The following is a 27,306-nucleotide window of genomic DNA, read 5'->3' on the forward strand; positions in this document are numbered from 1 at the left end:
ACGCCTGAAGACGAAGAGGTGTTGACTGCGCCTCATGGAGGATCTTGTTGTTTCCAGCTGCTTGAGGGACGCCAAGAGACAGCCTAAGCCGTTTCCTGTGTGAGGATTCCAACCACTCGTATTGTGTCTCTGAAGGCGATATGAGAGGCAGCTGATAAAGCATGCGGTTCAAGATCAAGGCTTCGTGCAACTTGACCATAGAGGCTGGGTGATTTCCCCACGTCACACCGGCAATTCTCCGCGGTACATTATGTCTGGGCGCCACAGAGGAAACCATAGAGTCGACGGCCTTTCGCCAATTCAACATATGGTCGAGAACAATTTTTAGAAATCAAACATGAGTAGCTTGGCGGATGGGGATGCCATTCAGTTCTATCCTGAGACGCGCAGACTGGCGTCGTACACCAGGAAATAGAACAAAACACGATTTCTCCTCTGATATAGTCAGCCCTACTGTTGAAAGATACGCTTAAACAGATGAAACAGCATGTTGTGCTATTACACGCAATTGCTTTGTCTGGTATCCGGTGAGCCAGATGCAGATGTCATCCGCACATATTGACAGACGAGCTTTTGACCGATGACTCTTCAGCGTAGAAGGCAGGGCAGGCTACATTGAAGAGAATGGGCGACAGAACACTGCTCTGTGGAACGCCTCGTACTACAGTTCTTTTTGAACTAAAAACATTCTCTATCCGCACCTGCATGAAGCGGTCGGTCAAGAAGACTCGAATGAAGCGGAGTAGGTGTCCTGTCACCTCCATTTCTTGCAGATGACTCAAAATAGCACTTGGCAAGACAGAGTCGTATGACATCAAGAAACACCGCAACGGAGGACAAGCCATAAGTTCTATTACGTTCCAAGTGGCTGACCAAATCCAGTACACTGTCTTGGGCACTCAGCCGCTGGCGGAAGCCGGTCATGCAGGCAGGAAGCTTTTTCCAATGCTCTAGCCACCACATCAGTCTGGCACAGACTAGCTTTTCCATGAGCTTTGAGACACAAGCAGTAAGCGACACCGGCCTGTATGATGAGAGATCTGCTGTATCTTTGTTAGGTTTAGGCACCGGTACCACCCAGGCCAGCTTCAGGGTTTTCTTGCGGAGAAGCAACCTTTGGTACTTAAAGGGACACTGAAGTGACTTGTAAACATTGCGGGATTACTAGCGCAAATTGTAGTCCGGAGTCCCTAGGCCATGTTTCGACCACTCTGAGCGCGTTCACGCGAATTTATTCAGTAGAAAAATCAATTCGAAAATGCTGTCCTCTTCTCGGCACCCTCGCCCATTTTCTGTGTCGTTTTCGTGTGACGTCAGGAGGAGATGAGCTGGCATTTGGCTGCGCTACTGCACAGCTCGCCGACCTTCCGACAGAGTCAGTCGGCCTAGCGTTTAGTCCTCCGGCCGCCGACGGGTCGTCGCAATTCGCTCGCTCAGTTAAAACTACAACAGGTTTGTGAATGGAAGAATGTGGCTTTCTTTACTTTGTTAGTTTGTACACTGTATCGATCTCCGAGTCAAGGTCGCTCCACACAAGCGCTGCACGAGTGCACATGCGACGCTTCGCTGACTGGTACGCTAGTAGGAAAATCTAAGGCCACTTAAAGGCGGGAGAAGTGTCAGCGAAGTCAATATAGGTACTCGGGAAATAAAAACTGAAACTTTTGCCGTACAGCGCAAAACTAGGGAACAGGAAGCACTTTTTTGCGCTGGGTGAACAAGCACAGCGGTCAGCAGCATGACCACACATCTGCGAACGCTTTTCCGTCTAAGAAACGCAACTGCTAGACGTAAGATATTGTTGAAGTTTGGCGGACGGACGCTTACTGCACGATCGCTATACAATAAATAGTGCACCTAAGGTACTTGAAATGCTAAAACTAAATAAAAGTGTGAACTGTTTGTACATTATACACCTTAATTATATATCCAACCTCGGCAGCGCTGGCTCTTGGACGAGTGGTCTGAAGCGCTAGGATAAGTGTTTTGCAAGTCGCAAGTTCGAATCCCCGAGGCTAAATGCTTGTTTTTAAGTTGATTTTTTCGTTTGCGGCCGATGTTTTCTAAACTGAGTTCACCATTTTTGGGGCGTAACGATCACTGCTCCACGGGCGAGTACGCAGAACGCTCGCAGACCGACACTGACGCGCTAGCAAGTTCTCGTTGGCGTGCTGTTGCCACAAGCACCGACTACTTGCGGGCAGTGGGCACAGGCCAGAATCAGCAAACCCTTGGCCTGGTGCGAACACGCTTTTTACGATACAGGCATGAGAGAGGCAAGCTCCAAAGATGGGGGAAAAGCGCATGGCATTTGAGCGTCTGCGGTGACGCGGAGGGCGTTCATCCACTGCGTAGGCATCGGCTAGTGATTGCTACGATTCTAAGCCGTCCTGGAAGGCTTATCTTAGACATTTTACAGCCGACAACATGGCAGAAGGGCGGTACGACGATTACTGAGATATCGAGAATGCCCATCCAACGATGCCGTCGGATGTCAAACATGTTGTTTTACAGAACCGAAACCGAAACTTATTTGAATGCTAACCTTGCACATCGTCCAATCAAGGTGCATCTACTGCTGTCGTCACACCCTTTAGTTGGTGCAGCCGCCACAGACCGCGCATGGAAGTTTTTCTTCTTTCCCGCTTTGTAAAATAATTACCGACTTATCAACCGGATAAACGATGAAGTGTGGTAATTTGAGCCAAAGCAAAACCAGAAGCTTGACAAATTCACTTCAATGTCCCTTTGAGAGCACGTTATGCTTAGGGTGATTCTTTTTGGGGATTTACGTTTTACACAAAAGCGTTTTACGCCGGTATAGACGAAGATTTCACTGACGTCATACCGCCACGGAAATGACGCCAGTACACCTTTGCCGAAGCGGCCCGCCAGCATGACGTCGCTCGCCAAGCACACCCACAAGACAGCCGCCAACCCGCAAATCATGCTCAGCTGCAGATTTCGCTGCACATTTCACATTCGTGTTTTGCTAATTCCTATGACAGACGAATCAACCGCAGAATATTTGATGTAAATCACGCATGCGCCCGCATCACACGCCTAGAGGACTGCACTATGGGACTGCAGTGTGCCGGTGCTTTCAACTGGCGCCTCTTTCCATACAGCTTCAGATAAATGATGTTTCTACCACCACCACCTATGAAGCAGGAAAACATGATATCAGGAGAGAGAACTTTCGTGATAACAATAAAGGCAGTGCGTTGTTTTGAGGCTAGGCTGGCGGCTTGAGAACTCGAGCTTACAGGACGAGACGTGTGGGTTGTGGCAGGGATAAAGAAGCAATCAACCATGTAGTAATGGAATGCCAACAGATCCAGCCAGCTAGAATTGGGGGCATGGTCGTACTTCCTGAGGCGCTGGAATTCGCAGTTGAGGGCAGCATTCCCGGGTCAGCGGTGGATATTACAAAACGGCGACTAGAGTACTGGTGGAAAAAGGGTAGGAAAGAAAGGGTCATCACAGCCAGGGATAGCGGCAGGGCAGAATTAAAGGGAAATAGGAATGGTAGCTCAGCTAAATTTAATTAAATGAATACCGTAGGCCAACATCGATCGACTCGGACTACGACGGAACTGCTACGTGTTCAAAGTGTGATGGGCGTGTGAACTTGGGTCATATGTTGTGTGGTTGTGCTACGCAAGCCTCCTATCTGGAGGATAAGGTCAAGTGGGACAGTGCTCTCAGGAGCAGTGAACTTAACGATCAACTCTGGGCTGTCCAGAAGGCCCGCGTAGCGGCGGAGAGTCTCGGGCTCCCCGTCCCGACGTGGGAGATGCCCTCTACACCTTGACACCGGTCAGGTGTCCTTCAGGAACCTTTTTGGAAATAAAGTTTCACCACCACCAATACCGTAGGCCAGGTGGTGCATGCCGTCACCCAGACTAGAAGAGGAGGCTCTTAATCATTATCATCAGACCTGGCTCATTCGGCAATCTGGCAGGTCTTCCACATCCGTATGGCCTTCCGCTCAGTTGGCGCTGCTACTCGGTTCAACCTGGTCACTGCGTCGTTCGCATTTACTCAGCCACGACAAATCGTTCTTTAAAAAGAGCGGCTCAAATATCCGACTCGCTCCTGAGCGACGCATCTCTGTCCAGCAGGGCTCGGAAACAGCAACACGAAGCAAGCTCACGTTCCTCGATGGCTGAACACCGAGGCTCTTCTGGAAGCACGCAGCGGCCCTCCCAGACAGCCCGGCTACGGGATAGAGGACGAGATCGAATTCACAGCTTTGGATCTCGTCTCAGAAGCTGTACCTGCGGAGTTTGATGAACACGCACAGATCACCTACGAATCGCCAGTGACAGAGAGCGACCCGAGATTATAAGATCAAGCGAAGCGCCAGTGTTCGTGTCATCTTGGAGAACGACACGTGCCGCGAGGACGTCCTTGTTACCATTAGGGACGGCTTCCCCGTCGTACTGACGGCCTGCGGACTGGCCGGTGACATAGGGCCGAGCCACCAGGCCGCTGCCATCCCAGATGATGTGAATTTTATGCAGATGATTTCCAGGCAAACGACGGTCGCAAGCTAACTATTCTCTTGATTTTCGGTGTAAACAGTCGCCCCGTGGTCAATGACAACCCGGAGCAGTTGCGCCAAGGCAACAAAAATTTGACGCATTGCACTGTAAGTGAACATAGTTAGTGCAATTGCACTATGGACTTGGCAGTTGTGGGCTACTGTAGGGCATTGTGTCCAAGCATGAGTGGGAACTTTTGGTAGCTTTTCTGATAAAGAAACGAGGAAAAATGCGAGTTCAACAGTCGTCCTTTTTGAGGGATAAAGAAATCGCTGCAGCAATGCTGCCAGTCTAATGATTGTCAAGGCTGCAACTTGCCTCAAGACAACTTAGTAAATGGGAGCAAGAAGGCTGCGAAGCCTCATTCCTACATTTAAACGGAGCACTTGCACCAAGCCAAGAAAAATTTGACGCACTCCCTTGTAAGGGAACACAGTTAGTGCAATTGCACTATGGACTTTACAGGTGTGGACTATTGTAGGGCATTGTGTCCAAGCATGAGTGGGAACTTCTGGAAGCTTTTCGGATGATGAAATGAGAAAAATGCGCTAGTTTAACAGTATTTTTTGATGGATAAAGAAATCGTGCGGGACATGGGCGACACGTGTTTGAGGGTGCCGAGGCTTCTTCAGCCTTCTTTTGTACTGAACAAAGAAAAAATAGTACAATAAAACAAAAGGAGGCAGTGAAGTGCCATTTTCCCCTGTGCCGTTTTGAGGCGAAAACTGTTTGAGGGAGTTTTTTAAGTAAACATTTGTTATAAGTCCACTGGCTGTCCTTGTGTTCTCTTTTTGCGTGCAGTGTCTTTTCTACTGGCTTTGCATAGTTTAGGAACACAGTTTGTTGAACAGATTTCAGCCACTTACATTTCAGAGAGAGAGAGAGTACAACTTTATTGAGTTGCCTGCAGAAGTAAGCACTTCCTTCACGCGGAGAGGGGAAATGCTACTCCAACGCGGCCTGTACGTTAATCTCGACTTCCTGCTCCCAGAGGTCGAGCGTCCTCGCTACTCCCGGGGACTCGAGAGGGCCGCCGCCCCTTGGCAGGGGGGCCGCGTCTCTTGTCCATGGTTTCGTTCGGTCGCTGTCGTTCCAGGGCTGCCGAGACCTGCTGGACGGCCTGAAGTTGTATGTCTGGATCGTAGTACCTCGTGGCAGCTTCTAGCTGCGGAGGGATCGTCGTCACCTCGTTGGCTTCGCGCGGGTTAGTTCTGCAGTCCCAGAGGATGCAAGCCACAGTGGCTCGCTCCTTAGCGCACAGGCTTAAAATTTACGCACGAGCTTTTAAGGGGGCAGACTGGTCTTAGAGCTATTTTTTTTATTTACCAACCAATTTTAATGAAACTGCCCTGCATTATAGAGTGTTTTGTGCTGATTTCAAATCTGCCATTAGATTTTTTGTAAGTTGATTATATTTTGAGCTAATTAATGATTAATTGCCATTATTTCTGGTCACAGTTACAAAATAACCACTACATACAGAATGGCAATAACCACGTGGCTAGGCAGACAAATTACTAAAGAATACAACGTAGGAAGAACTTTTTTGATGAATCAGCTATTTCTGGTCATTTTACAACACACTGAACTTCACTTCTCCCGTGCTCTGCCACAAATGGCTCGCAGGTGGTGCCACTTGAAAGAATAATAATTTTCCAAAGCCTCCATTTGAAAAAATTTGTTTCGAACATTGTATTCTCCACACATTTCGGTAGCAGAAGCAAAGAATTACAGTTGTACCTGCTCTGGGTGCCGAGATACCTGAGGACGAAATGCTAGCTTAATTCATTGCAAGAAAAGTGCCGTTTCACCATCGAATTCTGCGCTAACTGAGCTGGAGAGTGCACTTTAAAATGCTATTATAATACTATAACAACAACCAAATATGGTGCCTTTTAATGAGGAAATTTACAGACTTATAGAAAAATGACCGCGGAGGCCGAAAATGCCATTTTTCAGAAAACGCTTTTTTTTTTACCGTTTTTCGGCCCCAAAGACCCAACTGCCCCCTTAAAGGAGCCATGAAGAGAAATTGCAAGTTGGTTTTATTCGAAAGATTTCGTGTTTTATAGTGCCCCCAGCGCTTGTCCGGATACAAACGGTGCTTTATTCACTGAGAAATTAAACAATTTAGGTTAAAATTTTGATTTTCCCGCTCAATCGTGCGTTTTTGTGGTCCCAAATGACATCACAGGAACCGACCGCTCTGCAGCCTAGAGTACCTTCATTCACGCATCCGCCGTACAGGGTAGAGACACGTATACGCTGGCGCCGCCATTTTGAGTCACTCGCTCGCCGCCGAAGCAAGTCATTGAGTCAAAACCGCGCTAAAAGTATCGCCGCAACGCGGTTTACTGAAGAAGTTTGAATCATATTGTCTGTTTCGCGTTGCTAGGTCTCGTGGGAAACGAAAAGAATAACGCGTTGAGCCCGTTGGCCCAATTGCGGCGGCACGGGACCGTTCAAAGGTTGTCTCCACCCTGTACAGCGGTGTTGGTTTGTTTCCGCGTTTCTTTACGTTCCGTAACCTAGATGGCGCCACCATACCGTGGCAAGCGTTTGGTTTGTTTTTGCCCGCATTTAAACCTGGCTTGTTTTTGTTCTGGGAGAAAATATTCGTTCCCTGAAACAGTGCTCGCTCGACAAATGGGGTCACGTAAGACACCGTTGCTTGCGTCAATCGGCCAGTGTCGTCTGAGACAACCCTAAGCCCCGTAGTGCTGTGCAGCTAAACCAAGCATGCTGTGCGCAGTACGAACAGCAGAACGCATCAGTACGTCTATGTTTACATGTGCTTTCGTAACTTCCACTGTTTGTCCCATCATTCTTATTGCTTTATAAAGAATGTGCCCTAAATTTAGGCGCAAATCGCTCGTTCGTCTAGTTTGTAAGCTCTACCTAATTTGCGTCTGCTTCTGCCAGCCTCCGCCAATCGCAGAGCTTAGCTCATGTGACATCATAGGTTCTGTTGCGGGAAATGAGCTGGTGGGTCGCATGACCATTCCCGTTTTTCCTAATTATGTAGCTTATTTGAGCGAAGTTTACGTTAAAAGTGGTGTCAGTATGATTCTAACGAGACAATCTTTTGAATGAACCAAACTTGTGTTTTCTCTTCATGGCTCCTTTAACTGCCAACTGCATGCTTTTGCTTTTGTTTGCTTTACATGGCTAGCTTATCCTTTTGCAGAAGAAATTGCGTGCCTTTAAGTTCTGTCTTCCTTTCACCACCAAACATGGGGTACCTTTGAAAAAGCACTAAAGGAGTTAACAACATGGTTACTAGTAACAACATGGTTACTATATCGTGTTAAAGTTTAGAAGTAGGTCATGTTGCGAGCGTTTTCAGCTGATTTAGGCCCTCTCTTTTCAAGAGGACATTAAATTCGAAGCTGCCGTTTCCCAGCAGCGTTGTACTGCATTGGCTATGACAACACACTCACCAGTACGCAGGGTAGAATTTAATTCATTGCAAACACATTCAACTCGTATAAACTGGGCGCAAACAAACAGAAGGTCAGTGCTATTCCAAGAATGGGTGAACACAGAAATCCTTAAGACTGACACAGCATAAAAACAGGTTAGCGTGATGTCAATGCTGACGGAGATAGCGGCCACGAGTAACCCCTGCTCCTTCAAGATCTACAAATATGGTACAAAGGCAATGATGGGCCGCTGTTAGGGAGTGAAGTAAAGACTACACGAATTCAATAACACAATGCAGCCTTGAATATGAGTACAGGAAATTCACTAATGGCCCTTTAATAAAGCAGGTGTCTGCCGCCACTGAGCTTTTTATTTTTATTCCTTAAGAGTTCTCACCATCCCAAAACACATGCACACCCTCGATCAAAAGCTTATGGACCACGAAAGCAGCAATTTTGGATTATTTCTCGGCCACGTGGGAGCCCAGGTTACCATGTGCCGTACTCTTCATTACTTTAGTAACTATACGACATCTCACATGCACATGGAAGTTTGTCGAGCTGCTACTGGAAGAGAAATATAACCTAAAATTGCCATTTTCCTGGTTTGTAAACTTTTGGTGGCTGTACGTACATCACGGTGTAAGGAGTATAGGTGGCGACACCTGCCGTGATTCAAGGAGTACTGACACGAAATTTCAAAGCTGAGATAACTATGTAAAAAGCTTCCTTTGTACATGGAGACATCTCCCAGGAAGTTTCAACAGCAACTATTTAGGGCAACATATTATAAATCAAGTCTTTGCATGCAGGCTCAGAACAGATATCGCTTCGACATCGGCGTCAGCATGACGTGTTGAGTGTCTCGCCGTGCGCCTAGCCCCAAACTGTTGACATTGGGGCTCTCGTGATGTAGCCAAGGCACTGGCTGTTGGCGCGCACTGCTCTGCCTTGTGCATCGCGTCACTGTTTTGGGACTGACGTCATGCTGCCTGAGCGCGTGCGAGTATGGCCGATTTAGCGCACACGTCCAGACCGGCCGTGGTGCAACGAGAGCAGCGACATCAAGAGCGCCTTCCCGTCACGGCGGCCGCCTCAGTGTTCACTTCGTCGAAACCGAAACTGACACAAATAAATGAAGCTGTAATAACTTACGCTCTGATCAACCATCTAATGTGCCATTCTATGATTGCTGGGCTGCTAGGCACCCAAAGCAGTAAAAAAAACACGACACGAAAATTTGGTGCCAGTATTCTTTCCACGTCCCGAAAAGCAAAAAGATAACATCTTTCTAGGGCATGTGCCGAAACTTTACTGTCATACCTCATCACTGGGGAAAACACTGCTGTCTAGGCGCATTTTGTGAGTCAAAATGTGGTCAAGGTGCACCTATTTCAAGGAGCACAGCTGTCATTGGCACATACGGTGCTCAATCGTCAACAAGTGTTTGGCCTGCTGGTGGATGGATGAGGCACTCTCAGCTCTCTGCTTTCCCTGCTCTGCATGTCAATAGGTGCGTGTAAACAGCAGCAGGGCCAGAAATGACCTTTTTGTCGACCCATCGCAAACACGCAGCAAAGTGTTCTGCGTAAATGGTGCATCGAATGCACGAGCGCATGGCCGAGTGATACACATTGTAGACATTCTGCTGGGAAACCAATTTATCGACTGGAAAATGCTCCAATGCAGGGAGCCGGATTCAATCACTGAAAAAGCCAGCGGCACTTTTAGCAAGACACAGGTTCATGCTGTTGGCCCCCTCACTGCCAACAATAAGGACGCAATGTGCGCAGCCTCATCAGCGTTGAAACAAAAACAACAAATAACTTATGAATTCATATGAAGGAATTTGGGTGCTATACGGAGTTGAATTCCACCATCTAAATACAGTGCACACCCTTTATAACGTAACCACTCACACTGAAGGACGGGATATACAGTGGGTTTTAGCAACAACCAGTTTTCCCCCCCACAGAACTCAATCAATAATCATACCACCTGAAACACAATTGCCTGAAGCACAATATTAGTTGTGTAAGGTTTCTGAAGTGCCCACTAATGGATCAAAGCAGCTGGCACGTCTTTCTGGGTTGCAAAATAAAACAAGAGCGAAAATCAGCCATTCGACGCAGCATGCCTTCCCCACTGCTTTGACCTTTGAGAAAGAAAAAAAAAAAAAAGCACTGCGCTTTAGCTCTTGCGTTTTGTTTGAAGCCCCAGGATAACCAATGACTGGCCATTTCCTTTGGAAAGACTCAGGTAAACTGCTGCGACGCAATTTCATACCAGGACACTCGGCAGATCGCCAATCATTCTTTTTCCTTTTTGCTACTCGGGAAATAGCTAGCAGACACTCCACAAGTTTTCTCTGTCAAAATGGTGTGCCAATAAGCATCACCAGCAAACGAGGTAGCATGCAAGAACCGGCCAGACTTCTGCTGCTGCAGCATCCATTCTTCTAAAACAGCAAACACACTTTCTCAAAAAAAAAAAAGACCGTTTGTGATTTTGAAGAACCTTGCAAAGTTCAAACAAACACCGTGCCCAAGCGTCTTGCTTGTGAGACCGTAAGCGAAGAATGTTTGAAAGGTAGGTTGCACATATGTAGCTCGGTTCAAGCCTGTCTTGGTTATAGTGCAGATTTTCGTGACTACCCTGTACTCCTTACACCGTGATGTACAACCCCCTCCCCTCCTTTTCACAGACAAACAGGCAAAGCATTCTCACCGATTTGGCAGCTTTTTTTGACAACTAAGTCATTGGGAGATGGAAGTACGGGTTGCACCATTCGCTGTTCGTATCTAGCAAAAGACAAGGCACTTCCAGTTTTACTAAGTAAATCAGCGTCAATGTGCGTATGTACACCATTTCCAAAACGGACCACTGGCGCGACCAGCCACACACGGCGGATGGGATCCCTTGAAATGCGGGAGGTTGATTCCGGAGCTGTGGCAGCAACAACTTATCCACAAATGCCATTCAGGATGAGTACAAAATAACACCTTCGCAAGTTTCACACATAAACTCAGGGCGTGCCACTTAAGTGCTGTGAAACAATGCTGCAGCGAACTTTGACAGAATCAAAACAGATGGTTCTAGAGTAAAACCTCACTAGCATGCACGTACTTGCTTAAAGCTGTTGCTTATGATTTAAGAGGGGACACTGGTCTTGAGGAGCGAAAATTTGCCAAGAAATTCATTTTCAGTATTAATTTTATTTGCAGTCTACTAATCCCAAAGAATGTACCTGCAAAATATTATAGTTGCGCCGTAAGTATTTACAATGCTGCTGCTCTTTGTGAAGTTGCCTAAATGACCACTTTTGCATGTTTTTCCAAACTTCTGTGCCCTGTTTTTTCAGAAACAATTTTTCCCCCCTTGGCAACCATCGGATACAATATCTCGGGACGTACCAGTTGGATTTGTATCATTTTTGCTGCACTTGAAAGCTTGAACTGAACAGTGCAATAAAACCGCAAAAATGTAGAATTTCTTTTTGCTAGCACAAGAGATTATGCAGTTAGTTTTACAAAAACATTGGCAATTGATGACCTGACATTTATTAAGTTTACAGCATGTCCAGAAGCAATGCTACAAGTACTATTGTGGTACAGTTGCACTCCCTGGTCTACCTATCTACCATTATCTACCTATGACTATTTCATAGGTAGATAATGAAAAAATTGCCTGAAACGGAATACTATAACATGTTGCACAACTCTGAACTTAGACAACATAGACAAAAACTGACAGCATATTTGCACTTAGGATGTTAGAGTACACCTAATGTGTAAATCTCAAGCACGTGGGTTAAAAACAACAATGTCCTGAGGACCAGTGTCCCCCCTTAAAAGTACTAGCCATGTCGAACTCTCAGGTGAGCCTTCCTATGTTTAGCGTAGCCAGCTAGGCCATACTATCATTTTGTACATAGAAATTTTGCTTTTCCAGCAGGTACAGCCAAGTGAGGTTCTACTAAACAAGCATAAACAATGATCAAAATATTAGAAAAAGCCCGGATGGGCTGCACTGAAGAACCTGTCAAAGGGGACCACACTGCAAGATCTAACACGTTCTAAGCTTGTTGAAAGAAGTGTTGAAGAGGGTGTACACAGATCTCAGCTTTCCAACCCACGAGTGTCGGCTAACGAGTAACCTCGATTACGCAAGCCAGAACATGCTTAGTTTGGCACAGCAATGCCACCACAAACATGCTTGAGTAAAAAAAGTTGTCTGCCCTTGGCAACCATCGGAGCAATGTGGCTAAGCAGTGCTGGGGTCCTTATCAGGGTTGCCGTGAGGATGCAACCAGATTTCTTCAATATACACCAGTTGCGAAACTCCGCTTCAGAGTATGGGTGGATTATGGGGCAATACTCCTCAGTATTGCACCACAATCCACCCTTCTGTATTGCCCCCTGAGTGGAGGCTGAGGGGCAATACACTTGCCCCACAGCTTCATTGAAGCTGAGGGACAAGTGTATTGGCACATTGGCACCTAGGGCACAAAAAAATTAGCAGTGGCTTAGCTCAGCTACGCCAGAATATACGTAGCGTGAGCTAAGGTTCAGCTGGTTATTCTTAGCTTTCCTGGTTGTCTAGGATTAGCTGACGATCATGCTTACTGCTGCTAAAACGATTTCCAGTCCAGTCCAGTCCAGTCGCTGTGGCGGCAACAGCTGTGGCGCGCCAGCTGTGCGCCGTGAGATGTCACTGCTCGTCGCGCATGCACAGCACGGCTGTCCAGAAGCCACGCGAAAATGCTCAACCTCGGCCAGTGTAGCTTCACGCTACAAAAACTGAACTTTGCTAAACATTTACTTTAAAACACGACTTAATAATATAAAGCTTGCTTTTTAAATTAGGAAACACTAGGTTAGGTAATATTTATTAAGTTTCAATGGTTTTTCTGTTACGGCTTGCAGCAGCAGTCGCAAGCACTTTAGTGCTGCTTTAACTTTCCGTCGATAGGTGGCAGGATCGTCAACTTGCCCCTGTTTGCCCCCAGGGCAGGGGGAGCAACTGTGGCCCGGTTTTTGATACATGGGGCCTATGGGGAGTTTCGCGACAGGTACATATCGAGTAACTCTGGATGCAACATTTACGCATCGTCATTCCTCCCTGCACTAGAATGAGAAGCACCATTACGATCCTACCCCTGACGAGGAACAGTGGTGTTTCAACATAAAAGGCAGATGGGATCCCGTGACAGTGGATGCCTTTCACACCACTTATCAGGGAAGCGGCGATCCAGCTTCCCCCACCAAGGGGTGCTCAATAATTCGAGCCAGAACGGGGAAGGAGCGAGACCAGTGATGGGGACGAAGACTTACTTTGCTTCCCTTGACCCCAGCAATGCTTCCACCACTGAACAGGCGTCAGGGGGAAGCACAAACCCTTGCATTCCATTCGTTCGTCTCCAAGTTTCTTCTCTAGGTGCACACGTTAGTTACTGCTGCTCTGCTTGGCATGCCCAAAATCGAACCAACCGTAGCTTGGTTCCATTGCTCTAGCCTGCACAGTGTAGCCCACTCACAAAGAACAAAACTCGGTTAATCCCACCGGTTTACGGTTAGTTACAGCCCTCAGAACAGGGATCGAAATTTAAAATTTATTTACGTCGTAACAAAGCTGTCAACGTGCGCACTGCGCTTGTGAAGCACCAGCCAACGGCTCGTGCCTTCACAAGCGCCTGTGCCTGCTTCCCTCAAGCCCTCCAAAGGGGATTGGTGCACTGACCCCACTCATTACAATATCTGAAACTTGCGCACAGACAATGTTCCGAGCTATCTGGAAAAGAGCTGTGCGGCAGTGGTGTGGCCTGCTCTCCCACGCTTCGCCAATTGCATACGTGCTACAGGATGGATGACATCATCACTTTTAGGAACCAAGCACGGATCAAGGAGATAGAATGCCCACTTCTGGAAACATGCTGAGCCTTCTCAATGAGATAACCTCTCTTTTTGAGCCCCCACATTGGCAGCTGATATGATCGACTAAGTTGAGATCGTCCCCACAACCTATGATTGCCAAGATGTTCACATGTTCAGCTGTATCATTCATAACTGCAGGGACTTGTCCTGGCTTTCAACAAGCCAAATAAGCAACACCAACATTTTCAGGCGCAGTCCGCACACTGTTGGCCACAAGCTGGCCGGTATTTTCATCCTGGCTAATTTTCACTTGCATTCATTTAATGGCACAATTTACAACTGCACAAACTTCGCAAATTTTCAAGCAGCTCTTGTTTTTTGCCTCGAGATTTGTCGTCGAAATTGCGAGGCTAAAATAGGATTGAAAGAATATATAAAGCAGCAGCAGAAACTGCCATTTGTGTGCTTTTATCTCACTGCTACTGGGTCCTTTATAAGTAAGCCTACTGTACACCTATTGGCCAGCCTTAATTTGTCATGAGCCTCAACTTTCGTTCAAAAAAATAAACACAGACCAAGACCAGCTAGTTGTATTCACTACGGCCAAAATTCTATGCACCGCACACCGGTTAAAAAACCACCACTGATGTAAATTCTACCCCTAGAAATGCCTTCTGAAACCTGGACTAGATTAACAGTATTTCTCAAGGTGTAAAAATGCCACTCGAGTTTCCAAAGACACAAGAACTGCGCAATCTAAAGACCAAAAGGGTTAAAAATTCCTGCGGCACCACTTTTAGCCGAGCGTGTGCTTTCAAGTGGCTGAGAAAAGGCCCCAGTGTCCGATTGCCGTTACACCGCTGCTTTCGAGAGCACAGCAACACACATTCGGAACAGACTGTCAGCAGCGTCAGGTCAAAAAGAGACTAAATGTCTATCATACACTATTCTAAATTTCAGAAGTTCCTCAGCGAAGAAATGTACTTTGTGACGAGAAGGCAGCGCTCTGGAGGTCAAGGCAGGCGTGACAGAGGGAGGCAGTGGGGGGGTGTCAAAAGTCTTGCTGCCGCTTCTTCTTGGTGTCCATGGCGTCTAGAATGGGCTGCCGCTTGGCATGGTAACGGCGCCGGAGGTCCTCGATCTCTCGCTCCATGTCCGAGTCGAGGCTGGACATGCGCTGACCAAGCTCCTCGTAGCTGAGATACTTGAGCTGCCAGGGAAGAACAACACAGTAAGCTGCTGTGACCCACAACTGCAGCGAATCGCACCATCTCTGATACTATCATGTTCACTACCATATTTACTTGAATCTAGCTGATTCTTTTTTTTTTAAAGTCGTTCACGAAAGTCGGTGGTCGGCTTAGATTCGAGGATACGGCTTTCCTGCCACCGCTAGACACTCAACGCAATCTCGCGGCCACAGGCTTGCAGCTGGCAGATTTTCAATGGGTTTTCAGAACTCATAAGTTTCACGCTATAAGAAAGTATAAAGACGTTTCGGAACCCATACGGGTTCCTTGTTCACAAAGAGGCAAAAATAAACAAGTTGTCAAATTTAAAGGTGAAGTTTGTGACGCAACGACCACATGTACATCAATGGCAACGTCCCTTCATTTTGATTCATCATATCAGAGCGCGTTTGTATGAATGATGATTCCAGTAAAAGACGTGATGTCACGTTTCGTTCTTTGGATAGTACTGCAGCATTGTCCCAGTCAATAACATGCTGCTGCTTGTGCACATGCTCAGCAATCGCATTCGAGGTCACTTTTTGGTTTTTCCCGTCGCGTTGGTGCTCTTTCATCCTTCTGGGGAACTTTCCTGCTTCACCAATGTAAACTTGGTTGCAATCAGCGCAGAGGATGCGATAGACAATGCCGGGAAAAAGATTATCAGGCAGCAGGTCTGTGACAAGTGTGTGGCGCCCCCAAACCCTGATATTCATTGGCCGCTAAGTTCGGTGGCCCCACCAGGCTCGGTGGGAAACATTGTGCGACGGCTGGCGAATAAACACCGCCGAGCACGGCTGCTCGCGGTCATTCACCGTCACCACTAGCACGCTGCATGTCGTCTCTCGGCTGGAGGGTACCCCTACCCTCCCAGGTTCACGAATGCGGGGCTAAATCGTGACAAGGTCTTTGAATTTTGCGAGCTCGTTCCAAAGCTTGCTGACTGGCACATGCCCAATGCGTAGGTCATAATCCGCAAAAATATGGGCCAAAGCTTCGCTTATACCACGTAAATACAGAATGCCGGCAGTAGCGGTGAAGACCTTACGATTGGCAGTCTTTGGTTGTAGTATTTGCTTCTCGATTCTTTCCACAAAATGTTGAGGGTAGCTGTTGCCAGAAAGTTCCCAGCGTACCATTTTAAGTTCCGTGTGCAGATTGTTCCCGTCTTTGCAGATTCTTCTCGCACAGGTCACCAGCTATGAAACGATGGCTCTTTAGTGAGCAACCGGGTGGTTCGATTGGAAGTCCAAGTACTTCCCGGTGTGTGTTGGCTTGCGGTACACACTGAAGGAGAGCTCATCATTTCCGCGTTCCACCAAGACGTCGAGGAATGGCAGATGATCATCTTCTTCGTACTCAACTGTGAATTGAAGTTTTGCCTCGACGGCATTCGGAGCTTGTCAAAAGCGGGATGAGTTTTCTTTCTGCAGGATGCAAAAACAACCATCCACATAGTGGTAGAATACCTTCGGTTGTGGTGTAAAACTTGAAAGGACTTGTTCTTCCAGAGCTTCCATGACAATATTTCCGGTCATTACTGAGGTGGAAGCGCCCATGGCTGTTCCGTGCGTCTGCGAGTAGAACTCCGAGCAGTAGGTGAAATATGTGTTGCCGAGGCAGAACCGAAATAGAGTGCATGGGACGTCAAACGGCACGCAGTTCTGTGACATGAAAATGAAACGTGACATCACGTCTTTTACTGGAATCATCGTTCATACGAACTAATACCAGCTCCAAGGAAAGGTCTGCCTGTAAGTGTTGCCTTTTGCACTGACGCCGCCACCACCCCGAATGTAGTGACAAGTGGCGTCTGCCCCTCATACACAGGGCCGTGGCTGATTGGGCTACTCCCCACCACAGTGGTGGTGGGAGGACTGTTGCCCACCTCCAGCGGAAAGAGTGGTGAGCAACCACAATGACACACACCACTGTGACGCCCTAGGAGCAGCGAAATCCCCGCGCAGAGCTGCTCAAGCGGAAAGTTGGGCAAGTTGGGCGCTAACTAAGGAACTCATCGTGCTAGCGATTATCAAACAGGACCAACCGAAGAAGAGACGAAACGCGCGCTGGAGTGAGTCCCGTCTCTTTCCAGCATGTGCATCATCTCTCCTTCACTTCGTCCCATTCAATGATTGCTAGCACGATGAATTCCTTAGCGGAGCCACTCACTCGCTTGCCGAGCAAGTGGCAGTGGACTGGGTGGGTGCGTGCGCACGCTCTACGAGGAGGGACACTCTGCCACTCACGTAGTCGAAGTCGCCCTCCATGAAGGCCCCGCCGCCCCTCTGCTGGAACCGGGGCCCCAGGTCCAGGTTCTGGGTGGTGCTCAGGGGGAGCTGTGCGGGCGGCGGCTGCTGCTGCTGCTGCAGCTGGTGCTGCATGCGCTGCAGCTGCTGCAGCTGCTGCAGCTGCTGCTGCTGCTGGAGCAGCCTCTGCTGCAGCAGCAGCTGCTCGGCCTGGGAGGCCACGCTGGCCGACAGCGGGGCGCTCATCTGGTTCAGCTGCCGCTGCAGCTGCTGGGCAAAGTGCTCCTGCGACAGCACCGCCTTCTGCTGCTCCTGCGGGGGAGGGGCCGACCCGTAGGCGCTGTTCCCGCCTCCCGACTGCCGCGTCTGCGATAGCACGCACACGGGACAACCAATCACAACCCGCATCTCGGGCAAAACCTCGGACAGGCAACAAGGTCACACCGACCCAAAGCAGCCAGAAAATCAATTCGTGTATTCATTATTTCAACGAGTCTAATGCACCAAAGCTGTACCTGGGCTTTGAGGTGTGCTGCCATAGTGAGGCGTGCCCCCCGGATTAATTTTGACTACCTGGTGATCTTCAACGTGCACCGGAACCAGGAAATCGATTTGCTCCACTGATGAAACTTCCTGTAGGCCTAAATACAGGCCCACGTCGCATCCGCAAATAGCATGGGGGGTAACTGCAGGCATTCACTGCTGGAATGCTCGTGCCTTTTTGCCGCCAACGCTTGGCTGGCATCGGCCACTATCAAAGCCAGCGACACCGTGCTGTGCAGTTTCCCCTTTCTGATGCTCCTTGGTATTGAGAAGAAACAGCAGGAGAGACAAGCCCGTGAAGAAGAATCGCACAGTCTAACACTTCGCACTTTGGACTGCACAACTTTCCAATGTTGGTATTCATGCAACTCGCAGCCAGAATGGTGTCATCACTGAACTTTTAGAGGGATGCTAAATGCTGAATAACCTTTTGCTTTGGCGTTTGTTTCATGACCAACAATCTATGTTTGCTCAGAGATAAATAACTAAAGCTGGCCATTTCTCTCTGCCATTTCCCTTCCATTTTTTCGTGACATTTCAGAGCACATCCCAGAGCAAGCTGAGGCCGACCTCATTTTTCTAAAGCTTGCTCTAATTGGGTTCCACTTTTGTCTCAGCCAACCACTTTCAGCATTTGATACTGAGCGGCAAGAAATGTGGGGAGGGATAAAATGGGACAACAAATTGTGGTGCCCTGAAGAGAGGGGGGAGAGAGGGAGAGGCAGTGGGGAGGGAGGCAGAGAGAGAGGGGGTCGGCCCATTCACCTGAGGCGCCGTGGCGGCCAGTGCCTGGGACAGATCTGAGGGAAAGTAGTTTGGGTGCGGGGTGCCGTCGTGCCGGGGGGACGCCTTGGAGCTGCTGCCACCGCTCCCCTGCTGCTCGCGCTCCTTCTTGTCGAAGTGGTCCAGGAAGTAGGGCCGGTAGCTCTCCTTGCGCTCACCCGTCGAGGTGTCGTGCCCTGGTGTAAAGGGTGTCCAATCAAATTTAGGGGGCTGAACGCACCAACGCTACACCTGCAGGGCTAGAAGGTGCACCTTAGTAGAGGGCTCTGGATTAATTTTGACCACCTGGGGATCTTTGATGTGCTCCCAAATCTTGGCACATCGGCATTTCTTGAGGCAGAAGTAACATCACTTCCAGGCCCAACTTCACTAATCCCTGGAGTTGTGAGTGCACTGATATTTCAGCTCAAATTACATTGAAATACGAGCAAACAAGAGAGTATCAGCTGGTAGTAGAACTTCAGTTCAAAGTACAAATGCTTCTCCGTCTTCTTTTTATTTTTCTGCAGCGAGTCTACCGAAATCTCGATTGCAACAAAAGAATGTCTACATAGCCTAGTAAAGCCCACACATTTTTATCTTTTTTTACGATTTGGCTTGCCTCGAAGGGTTGTGAAACTCGAGCAGATTATCAATATCTGGAAATAAATGTCATTTTTACTGCCGATGTGCACGGCCCCCAGCACCTGACCCAACTACTGCCAAAGTAAAGGAGGCGATATGACCATGCTGTTACGTAGCAGGCAATGAACCTATTCAAAAGCTATGTACTACGTGATAGTATTCATCCACAAATTATTCTACCACGCTGTAGCAGGAACCAAAACAGCTGTAGAGTCGACACACCTTGCTCCCTTCTCAATTTATTGTGGCAGTACAGTAGAATGCCACTGATCCATTCTCGGTTCATATGATTTCCCAATTAGTACGTTCTATTTTTATGGGGAATTTTTCGTACACTAAAAATTCCCCATGGAACGTTTCTTATCGGATATACATAGTACGTTTTCCTGGATAGCACATTTCTCCCTCGCATTTCTTTAAAAACATTTGAACAAAGTTCTACTGTATTTGCTCATCTCCTCCAAGCCCTTGCTGTGACCAGTCCACCATTTTAAAGACTGCCCCCCCCACCAAAGCTCAGAAAGAAAGAAAAAATTCCAAGCCGGTTCTTCTTTCTGCACAGTGAATGAATGACCAGTGGGCTTGCATGAGGTGTGACTTAGATAAACAATAATGACATGAAGAATCCAAGAGTTTCACCGTGGTGGGGTTTCACACTGCTCGAGGGTTGTTAGTACATCTCCACGCCCCTCTACATCTACAGCCTGTCTTACAGTGACACACAAGCCACATGGGTCATTAATGGTGCCTGGTCCTGCACGAATGAAGCGTGGCCCACCAGTGCCTGCATTCGTGCCAGCTGTGGCAAGTGGAGCCCATTTTAATTGCTTATTTCCCAGGGTTTGTTCAGGTGGACGCGTTGCAGACAAGGCCTGTAAATGCAGGACATACCGTATTTATTCGCGTAATGAACCCCCTCCCCCCTTTTCTTCTTGAGAATTTACTTTCTTGTAACCTTGCACAAAAAATGCAGCGAGAATATGTTCTTATCTCGGCATGGTTGCTGATGCCGTAGGTGATCGCAGTAACTTGATATCATGCCACAGTGCATACAGAAAAGCTAAACAACGCGTTCTAATGAGAAATCTCAACAGTAGCCGTAGACATGAGCGCGCATGCCGTGGCTCACAATTTAAAAATTGCGCGCTTGCAGAGTGCTACGTGCTGAACACAAAACAAATTTTCAAACGCTGCTGTTTGCGAACAAAGCCCCAAGTGCACTCTGTACTCCTTCCCTGCTCTGTGGCACTGCTGTTTGGGCAGCGTGCGAACAAAGCCCCAAACGTACTCCGCACTCCTTCACTGCTTTATGCTGTTCCGCGATTTCCATGGTTTTGTTCGGGTGCCTTCCGACCTTTTGCTTGTGCTCCTGGTGCGCGGTGTGCAATTGGCCAGTACATGAGCTATACATCCGGTTTTAAAATGAAAGTGGTGGAGCATGTGTTGAAGCACACGGAAACCGCACGGCTGGGCGGCACTTCAGTGTTGACCCAGTGCGCGTACGCTGCTGGCAATGGACAGGGATCGCCATGTGTTTGGTGGGCCCAAAGAAGGAAAGTTTCCCGTTGTGCGAAAAATCTTGTGCGAAAAGTGCGAACAACAACAAAAAAAACGGTAATCTTTTTATTTGTTGTTCGTTTTGCACGAAGCTTGCAAATAATTCCCGACAAATAAATCTCCTCGCTCTGTTTTTCTAGTATTTAAACTACTTTTAAATAATGATTTAAGATTGCATTGTTGTGTCCTTGCAACCACAACCAACTCTCGAGCCTTTTTGTGAGCCATGTCAAAGACAAGTGGAACGTTCCTACCCAGTACATGATGGCACGCTTGCCGAAGCACGCCTCACCTAGACCCCGACGCTAGATTTCCGAACAGTATATACAGTTAAACCTCGTTATAACGAGACAGGCTATAACGAAATAATGGATATAACGAGCAAATCGTAATTCCCCTTGAAAGTCCCCATAGAAACCAAGGTATTTAAAACCTCGTTTTAACGAGGTAAAACTTGCTCGTTACGAGATATAACAAACAAATTTTGTTGAGAAATCAAATTTTGAGCTAATTTTTAAACTGCGCAACGCGGATTTGAGACAGCGCGCGACGCGGCAACTGTATTATCAGTTCAAAACTCCCGCCACGCGCGCGAAGCTGGACGGCGTGCCATGCGGACGCTGCGCCCGCGAAGCTATCCCCACCCTCCTCTCACTGCGCACGGCATGCAGACAATGGGAACTCACCGCGGGCTTCCCGAGAAGCAGTCCGACGTTTGATTTTCACATGCACCCCTATGGCTTCGGGGAATCCTCGGACTACCCACGGACTATCCGCGGTGAGTCCGAGAAGAGCCCCAATGCGTCGCCTTCCTCTTCTCCCCTCCCCCTGAGCCCCTGTTCGTATTGTCGACGTCGCTGCGTAGTTGTGTGTGCGTGGGTTTTGGCAGTCTTCAGCCTTATCTTTTATCGTACTGCTCGCGTGATTCCAACAATGCGAGTGCGACAGGCGGGAAGCGAAAGCGAAAGACTATCATGCTTGAACAGAAGATCGCTATGATAACAGGCGTCGCATCGGGCGCGAAGGAAAGTAAGGTGCACTCCGTGGTAAGGTGGCAAGAGACTAACGTGTGGACGAGTACGCTGTCCACCATCGTGAGCAACTGAGTCCATCGTCAGTGCTGTTGCACGTGGCGTGAAAGGAAGCGCTAAGGACAGCGTCGGAGGCACTAGATGCGGTGGACGTGCTGCGCCGCTACTTCGGCGCGCACGAGGGCGGCGAAGATGGCGTGAACATAGCGGCCGCAGCTGAGCGAGCCATCGCTCGCATCAGGAAGGTGCATCAACGTCCAATTACGGACTTCTTCGAGCCAAGTCTGTTTGAAATACGAGTTTCGAACTACAATAAAGTAGGTTCGTGACTTTTCCTTTTTACCTCCGGAATGTGTTTATTTTACTAAATACCGCCGTGCGGCAAGATGCTATTCCGCTTTTTGTTTTAGGCAACTACAATGCGTATTATTTGCAGTAAATGTCGGCTACGGTTATAACGAAATATTGGCTATAACGAGCAAATCGCGGCGCCCCTTCAATTTCGTTATAACGAGGTTTAACTGTACCGTATTTTCGCGCGTATAACCCACTACTGCATATAATCCGCACCCGCACTTTTAACCCACTGAAAAAAATAAATAAATACTCGCGGACAGCCCGCACAGGCTGCACCAAAGCTACTGCTCTAGCAACACATCACATACTATGTAGACAAAAAAAAGCATATATTTAGCAAGCAGAATACATTGACTGTGAGGCGAAAGTCACGATTCACTCATTGTCACTGCTCTCGCTAGAGCTCTCACTTGCGCAATTGCTACCATGGAAGGCTTAGTCAGTGTTACTGCGTAGAAGCTTCACAGCACAACGCGCATTGCCGTGAAGCTGCACTAAAGGAGAAACCCGCGTATTATCCGCACCCCTACTTTGCCACTGAAGTTTCGCATTTTTGGTGCGGGTTATACGTGCGAAAACACGGTATTGAGATAAAACTCTGTGCAACTCATTCCCACTAACACGAGGGCGGAAAAGCTCAGCTGGTGCGAGGAGCCCCCCGTCCCTCGGCCCACTCACTCTTCATGGTGGAGTCGTCTTCCTCGCCATCGCTGTTGATGACCAGCGTGCCCAGATCGGACTCGAGGTCACTGCCGGCCGGCGCGTCCCCGCCACCCGAGCGGTCAGGAACCAGGGTGCCTGGATCGGCACCCAGCTTCACCATGGTGCCGGCGTCCACCTCGTCGTCGTCCAAGAACTGCACCACCAAGGGGGAACAAGTGTCGGGTCATCAGGGCGTGGGGGAAGGGGGGAGTACCGCCCTCTCCCATGGCACGCAAATGACAAGGTCCTTATTGCATTTTATTGTGTCGCACATAACAATGAACAAGAGGATATGATTCGGGGACAATACACAGTAAAGAGAAGAAGTACGAGGAACTTTCGCACGCCATGTTACTAGTATAAAGCAATGCAGTCTGATGTAAATACTGTTATTCTTTCTTTCCAGTGGCTTCGGACTCCCTTCTTCCACAGTCCTCTCCCATACCACGCTTCCCATTCCTCGCCACACCTGGCGGCACGTGCCTTCCTCACAATGGACCCAATTTCACAACGGTACTCCTGTGCCAACGAATGGACAGTCGGGTGACCTGGTCATCTAACATTGTAGGAAAACAGTGCAGCTTAACAAAGACACAAGAAGAAATTAAACGAAACCATGGTTGTCCTGCTTGATTCCTCCTTCTTGTGTCGTTGTTAAGTTGCTCCATTTCACCACAATGTTGGTCCTCCTATGCCACTGGAAACGCCCACTGGTGCTCCAAATAGATTGCACCAAACATTAAAAGCTCCCCACTAATTACCTGCAAGTTCTGGGGCACGAAGGTCACTAGCTGCCCCCCAACCCCCTTCTTCACCTTGGAGGTGTATCGTGAAAGTGCCAGTGGTGACCAGTGTAGCTTAAAGAGAAGCGAAGGCAGGGCTGTCAGGCCTCCTCAACGCCGGGCATGAACGCGCACAACAAGGACTTCGCTGCTGTGCTCGCTTTTGTAGGAGCACACACCCTCCCCTGCCTTGTCATCTTTCCTTTTTCTTACCCTCAAAAGGGAGGCGCGTAACCCTAAATCTTATAGCAGACAGAATAAAACAACCCTGATTCAGGGAAAACTGTACGAAAAGATCTTCCCAAAGTGCGACCTGGCTGCCTTGACAGCTTGCACAATATTACCGCCTGCCAAAAAACGAGCTGGGAAACACGCTAGTGCAACGGCCATGGCTGAAGCGCTTTTGGTGCAGTGGAGGTGGTCTTACACTGCACACCCAGAGCTAAATCTTCAGAGTCACTCCTTTTTTCACACTGCTATGTCACTGGGCTTGCAGCACGAATCTGGCATTGCAACTGGCCCCGCAGACTTTTGCATTTCACGCTCTCCTCCTTCTGGGTGTTACCTGCGTCTGCTATCAGCTTTGTTACAATCTGCTACCGTAAAGTTCCGAAAGAATGCCCACCCAAGCTACAGAGACATCAAGTGAAAAATACGGCATGGGCGAACTTTCGGGTCAGGTGGGAAAAATTACAAAAAAATGGCCGTACCGCCAACCAAAACTGCAGAGATATGAAAAAATATGAGACGGGCGAACTTTTGGATCGAAAGTGCAAAGGATAAATAACTGACCGCATCTACACATTCAACAGTAGCAGACAGACTTCAGACCTGGAGGGGAACGAAAAATAGTCTTAATAAAAGAGCAGTCTGAAAAATCCGCGAGTCTTTACTCCTATGGGACAACTGGCAGTTCCTCGGGAAAGTCCTTAATGTCCAGCAAGTCCGAATTTTCGGAGTCTGAAAAAAACGGTCGGCTACTGCAGATGATTCGTGTTTCTTTTGTTCACTCATCGTCACTGAAGGCATCGAACACTGCATCGCTGTCCAAGTCGAACACGAGCTGCAGCGCTCTATACACCATGCTCTCCCGAACTCCAAGTGCCCTCACCGGTTCCGTGCTCACAAAGGCCAGGCACTGGCTGTGGTTGAACTTGCCGTCTTCAGAACCGCAAAGCCTTGTCAAGATGCTGCTTCGCTTAAACGATGCCAAGACGGTATCTCCCCGCTCATCTGTTCTTCCCATCTCCTACACCTTCCTCCTCCTCTTCCCAGACAAGCTGGACAGGTTGCAATCTTGTTCAAAATCGAGACGTTGGCAGTGTAGTCGCAGAGGCTTTCGAAGGCGTCGAAGCTAGCCCAATTTTAAGGGGTGGGCGATCCTTGGGGTGCGCCAAAGATTGCCCAATGTGTGCCACAGTAGCTCCTCTGCACAAAATCTTGCCATCAGCAGCTGAAAATGCCTTCGCAGCCTACTCAGACGCTGCGAAGAAGGTTCGAGTAGTGCCAGTGATCGCACTCAAATGTTGCTGCCATTCATAGCACCTGTCATGGTAAACGCACAAACAGCAGAGGTCAGCTGACCGCCTAGCTTAACTGGCAGGACAACAAAAGCCCAACTTGGAGGCTCTGGGTTTGGACTTCTGTCACAACCACGTGTTCTTGCCTTTCTGCACCATCAAAGCTGAAAGGTAGCAGTAAACGGCAGACGGCAACAAAGCGCATTCTTCATTAAAAGTAGCCAAGCTTAGCTAGCCTTTGCTAAGATATTATGCCAGTGCAAAAACAGTCACCATTACTGTCTTTGTCAATGAAGGTGATAAACTAAGTTTTGTTCTTTGTGCGGCACTCACATCAATGGCTGTGTAAATAACAAATTTTTATCACGTTAAACCTAAGAGCAAGAAAACAGCCAGCTCGGTTGAATAAAAATCTTAAAATACGTTTCTTATGACCTTTTCAACTACGGCAAACTGCTTTTTGTTTCCCCCTTCCAACATTAATTTCGAACGAGCGCAGACTGCGATATATTAGCGATGTGCCGTTTTGCCCAAGTTTTTCCAACAAAAGGGTTCCTTTGCATACCCGCAATGGCATTGCCAGTCACGCCAATGCCGAATTCCTCCAAAGTCACAGGGCTGTTTTGCAGACTCCCCTGTCAACACTAGTGACACTAGTCACACTAGCAACAGGCTAGTGACTAGTGACAGGGGAAACGGAAGAGGCGAGGGGCACTCACGGCCTCGCCCGTGCTTCCCCTGCGGTCCTTGCGGTACGCCTCGTCCTCCTGGATGTCCCGGGCCTCGACGATCATCTGCTGAAGGATCGTCACCGGCTTGGCACTGCTGATGAACACGTGCTGCGCAGCAGGGAAGGCAGGAAAAAGGAGGAGGAGGGCCTGGCTCACTCAAGAAAGGAAGGACACCCAAGGGGGAGGCAAACAAGCGGGCCAGCCATGCATGTTATTATAGAGCCGCAGAACGCAGATGTGCCAATCTTGGCAGCAGGCACTGTTCTTCAATTCAGGAAGTTCCTAGATCAAAAAATCCCGGGCCATCACCACTAAGGTGAAGCCTGGTGAGGGGCAAAGCATGCAGTGTATAAGTATATTCTTGGCGCCTTGGCATCTTTGCCAACAGTTATGGAACCGTTGTACAGGTATACAGCTTTGCTGTAAAAGTCCCTGGTCTTTGAAGCACGAAGCTCTCTAGCGCGAGGCGTAAACGAGTGTCCCGGTGTTTTAGTGCCATGAGTACATGAGACAAACAATGATTATGATGACGACGACGACAGGAGACACCAGCAGTCCTAGCCCCCAAAGGGGCTTTGCTCCTAAAACAGGCATCCCAGCCCTCCTCATACCTCTGCACTACAACTCGCAATGCCGCCATTGTGAATGTTGACACAGGTTCAGCAGAGCTCGTGTGATGTACCAACAAACCCGCATTGACCCACTTGGTCTGCTGTTGTTCATTTTTTTCTGCAGTTATGGTGGGGTCAAGACCGGAGGTGTGCAAGTTTCTTGGAACTTTGAATGCCTCGCAAAATGTGTTTCGGTATTGGGCTGAATTCACGGTGTACTTTGTCAGTACAGAGTATATTTAACTTCTCTGAGCACCTGAAATTTACTATACTACTAATAAAGTTGGCTTCATCACATGACTTGCGTCTTTTTCCAAGCTTAACCAGGTAAATAGAAGCTTTGTTTTATGTACATGCGTGTGTGTGTGTTATGTCTGACGAGAAAATGTCAGAGTTTGAAGAGGAAAATATTTGCTCACATCTATGGCGCACTTTTGGCTAAGGCAACTGCAAGAAAATATATGTCCTCCACACTTTGACAACTGCTCTCACAATATAAATCAACCTTTTAGTAAAGAGAAAATTCCCTACTGCTATAGGAAAAAAAATACACAGGCTGTCAGCATGAGGGATAATGCATTTCTTCTAATAAAGCAGGCTTCAAGTGAGTGCAACATTCTCATTTGAGAGTTTCCTGATATGCACATGTCCAAACATCATATTCCCCCCCTAGGTTAAACCACTGGCTTATAACTGCAAATTTTTCACTGCGAAGTATTTTTAAATAAAATTAGCAGCACCACGT

At 48.2% G+C, this 27,306-nt stretch overlaps 1 protein-coding gene across 1 annotated transcript in view; it reads right to left on the reverse strand.

The window, feature by feature from the left end:
- Positions 1–7,990: 7,990 nt before the first annotated feature.
- Hpo (serine/threonine-protein kinase hippo) overlaps positions 7,991–27,306 on the reverse strand; it is a 28,931-nt gene continuing 9,615 nt past the window's right edge. The window contains exons 7-11 of the mRNA XM_077681201.1: positions 25,939–26,058; positions 22,894–23,071; positions 18,629–18,822; positions 17,321–17,686; positions 7,991–15,052 (exon numbers count right to left, since the gene is read on the reverse strand). Coding sequence (XP_077537327.1) covers positions 14,894–15,052; positions 17,321–17,686; positions 18,629–18,822; positions 22,894–23,071; positions 25,939–26,058 — 1,017 coding nt within the window. The 3' untranslated portion in view covers positions 7,991–14,893. The remainder of the gene's footprint in view (positions 15,053–17,320; positions 17,687–18,628; positions 18,823–22,893; positions 23,072–25,938; positions 26,059–27,306) is intronic.

This window comes from Haemaphysalis longicornis, unplaced genomic scaffold (genome assembly GCF_048455015.1).
Source record: "Haemaphysalis longicornis isolate Haplotype H1 unplaced genomic scaffold, Haemaphysalis longicornis Haplotype H1 scaffold_8, whole genome shotgun sequence".
NCBI lineage: Eukaryota > Metazoa > Arthropoda > Arachnida > Ixodida > Ixodidae > Haemaphysalis > Haemaphysalis longicornis.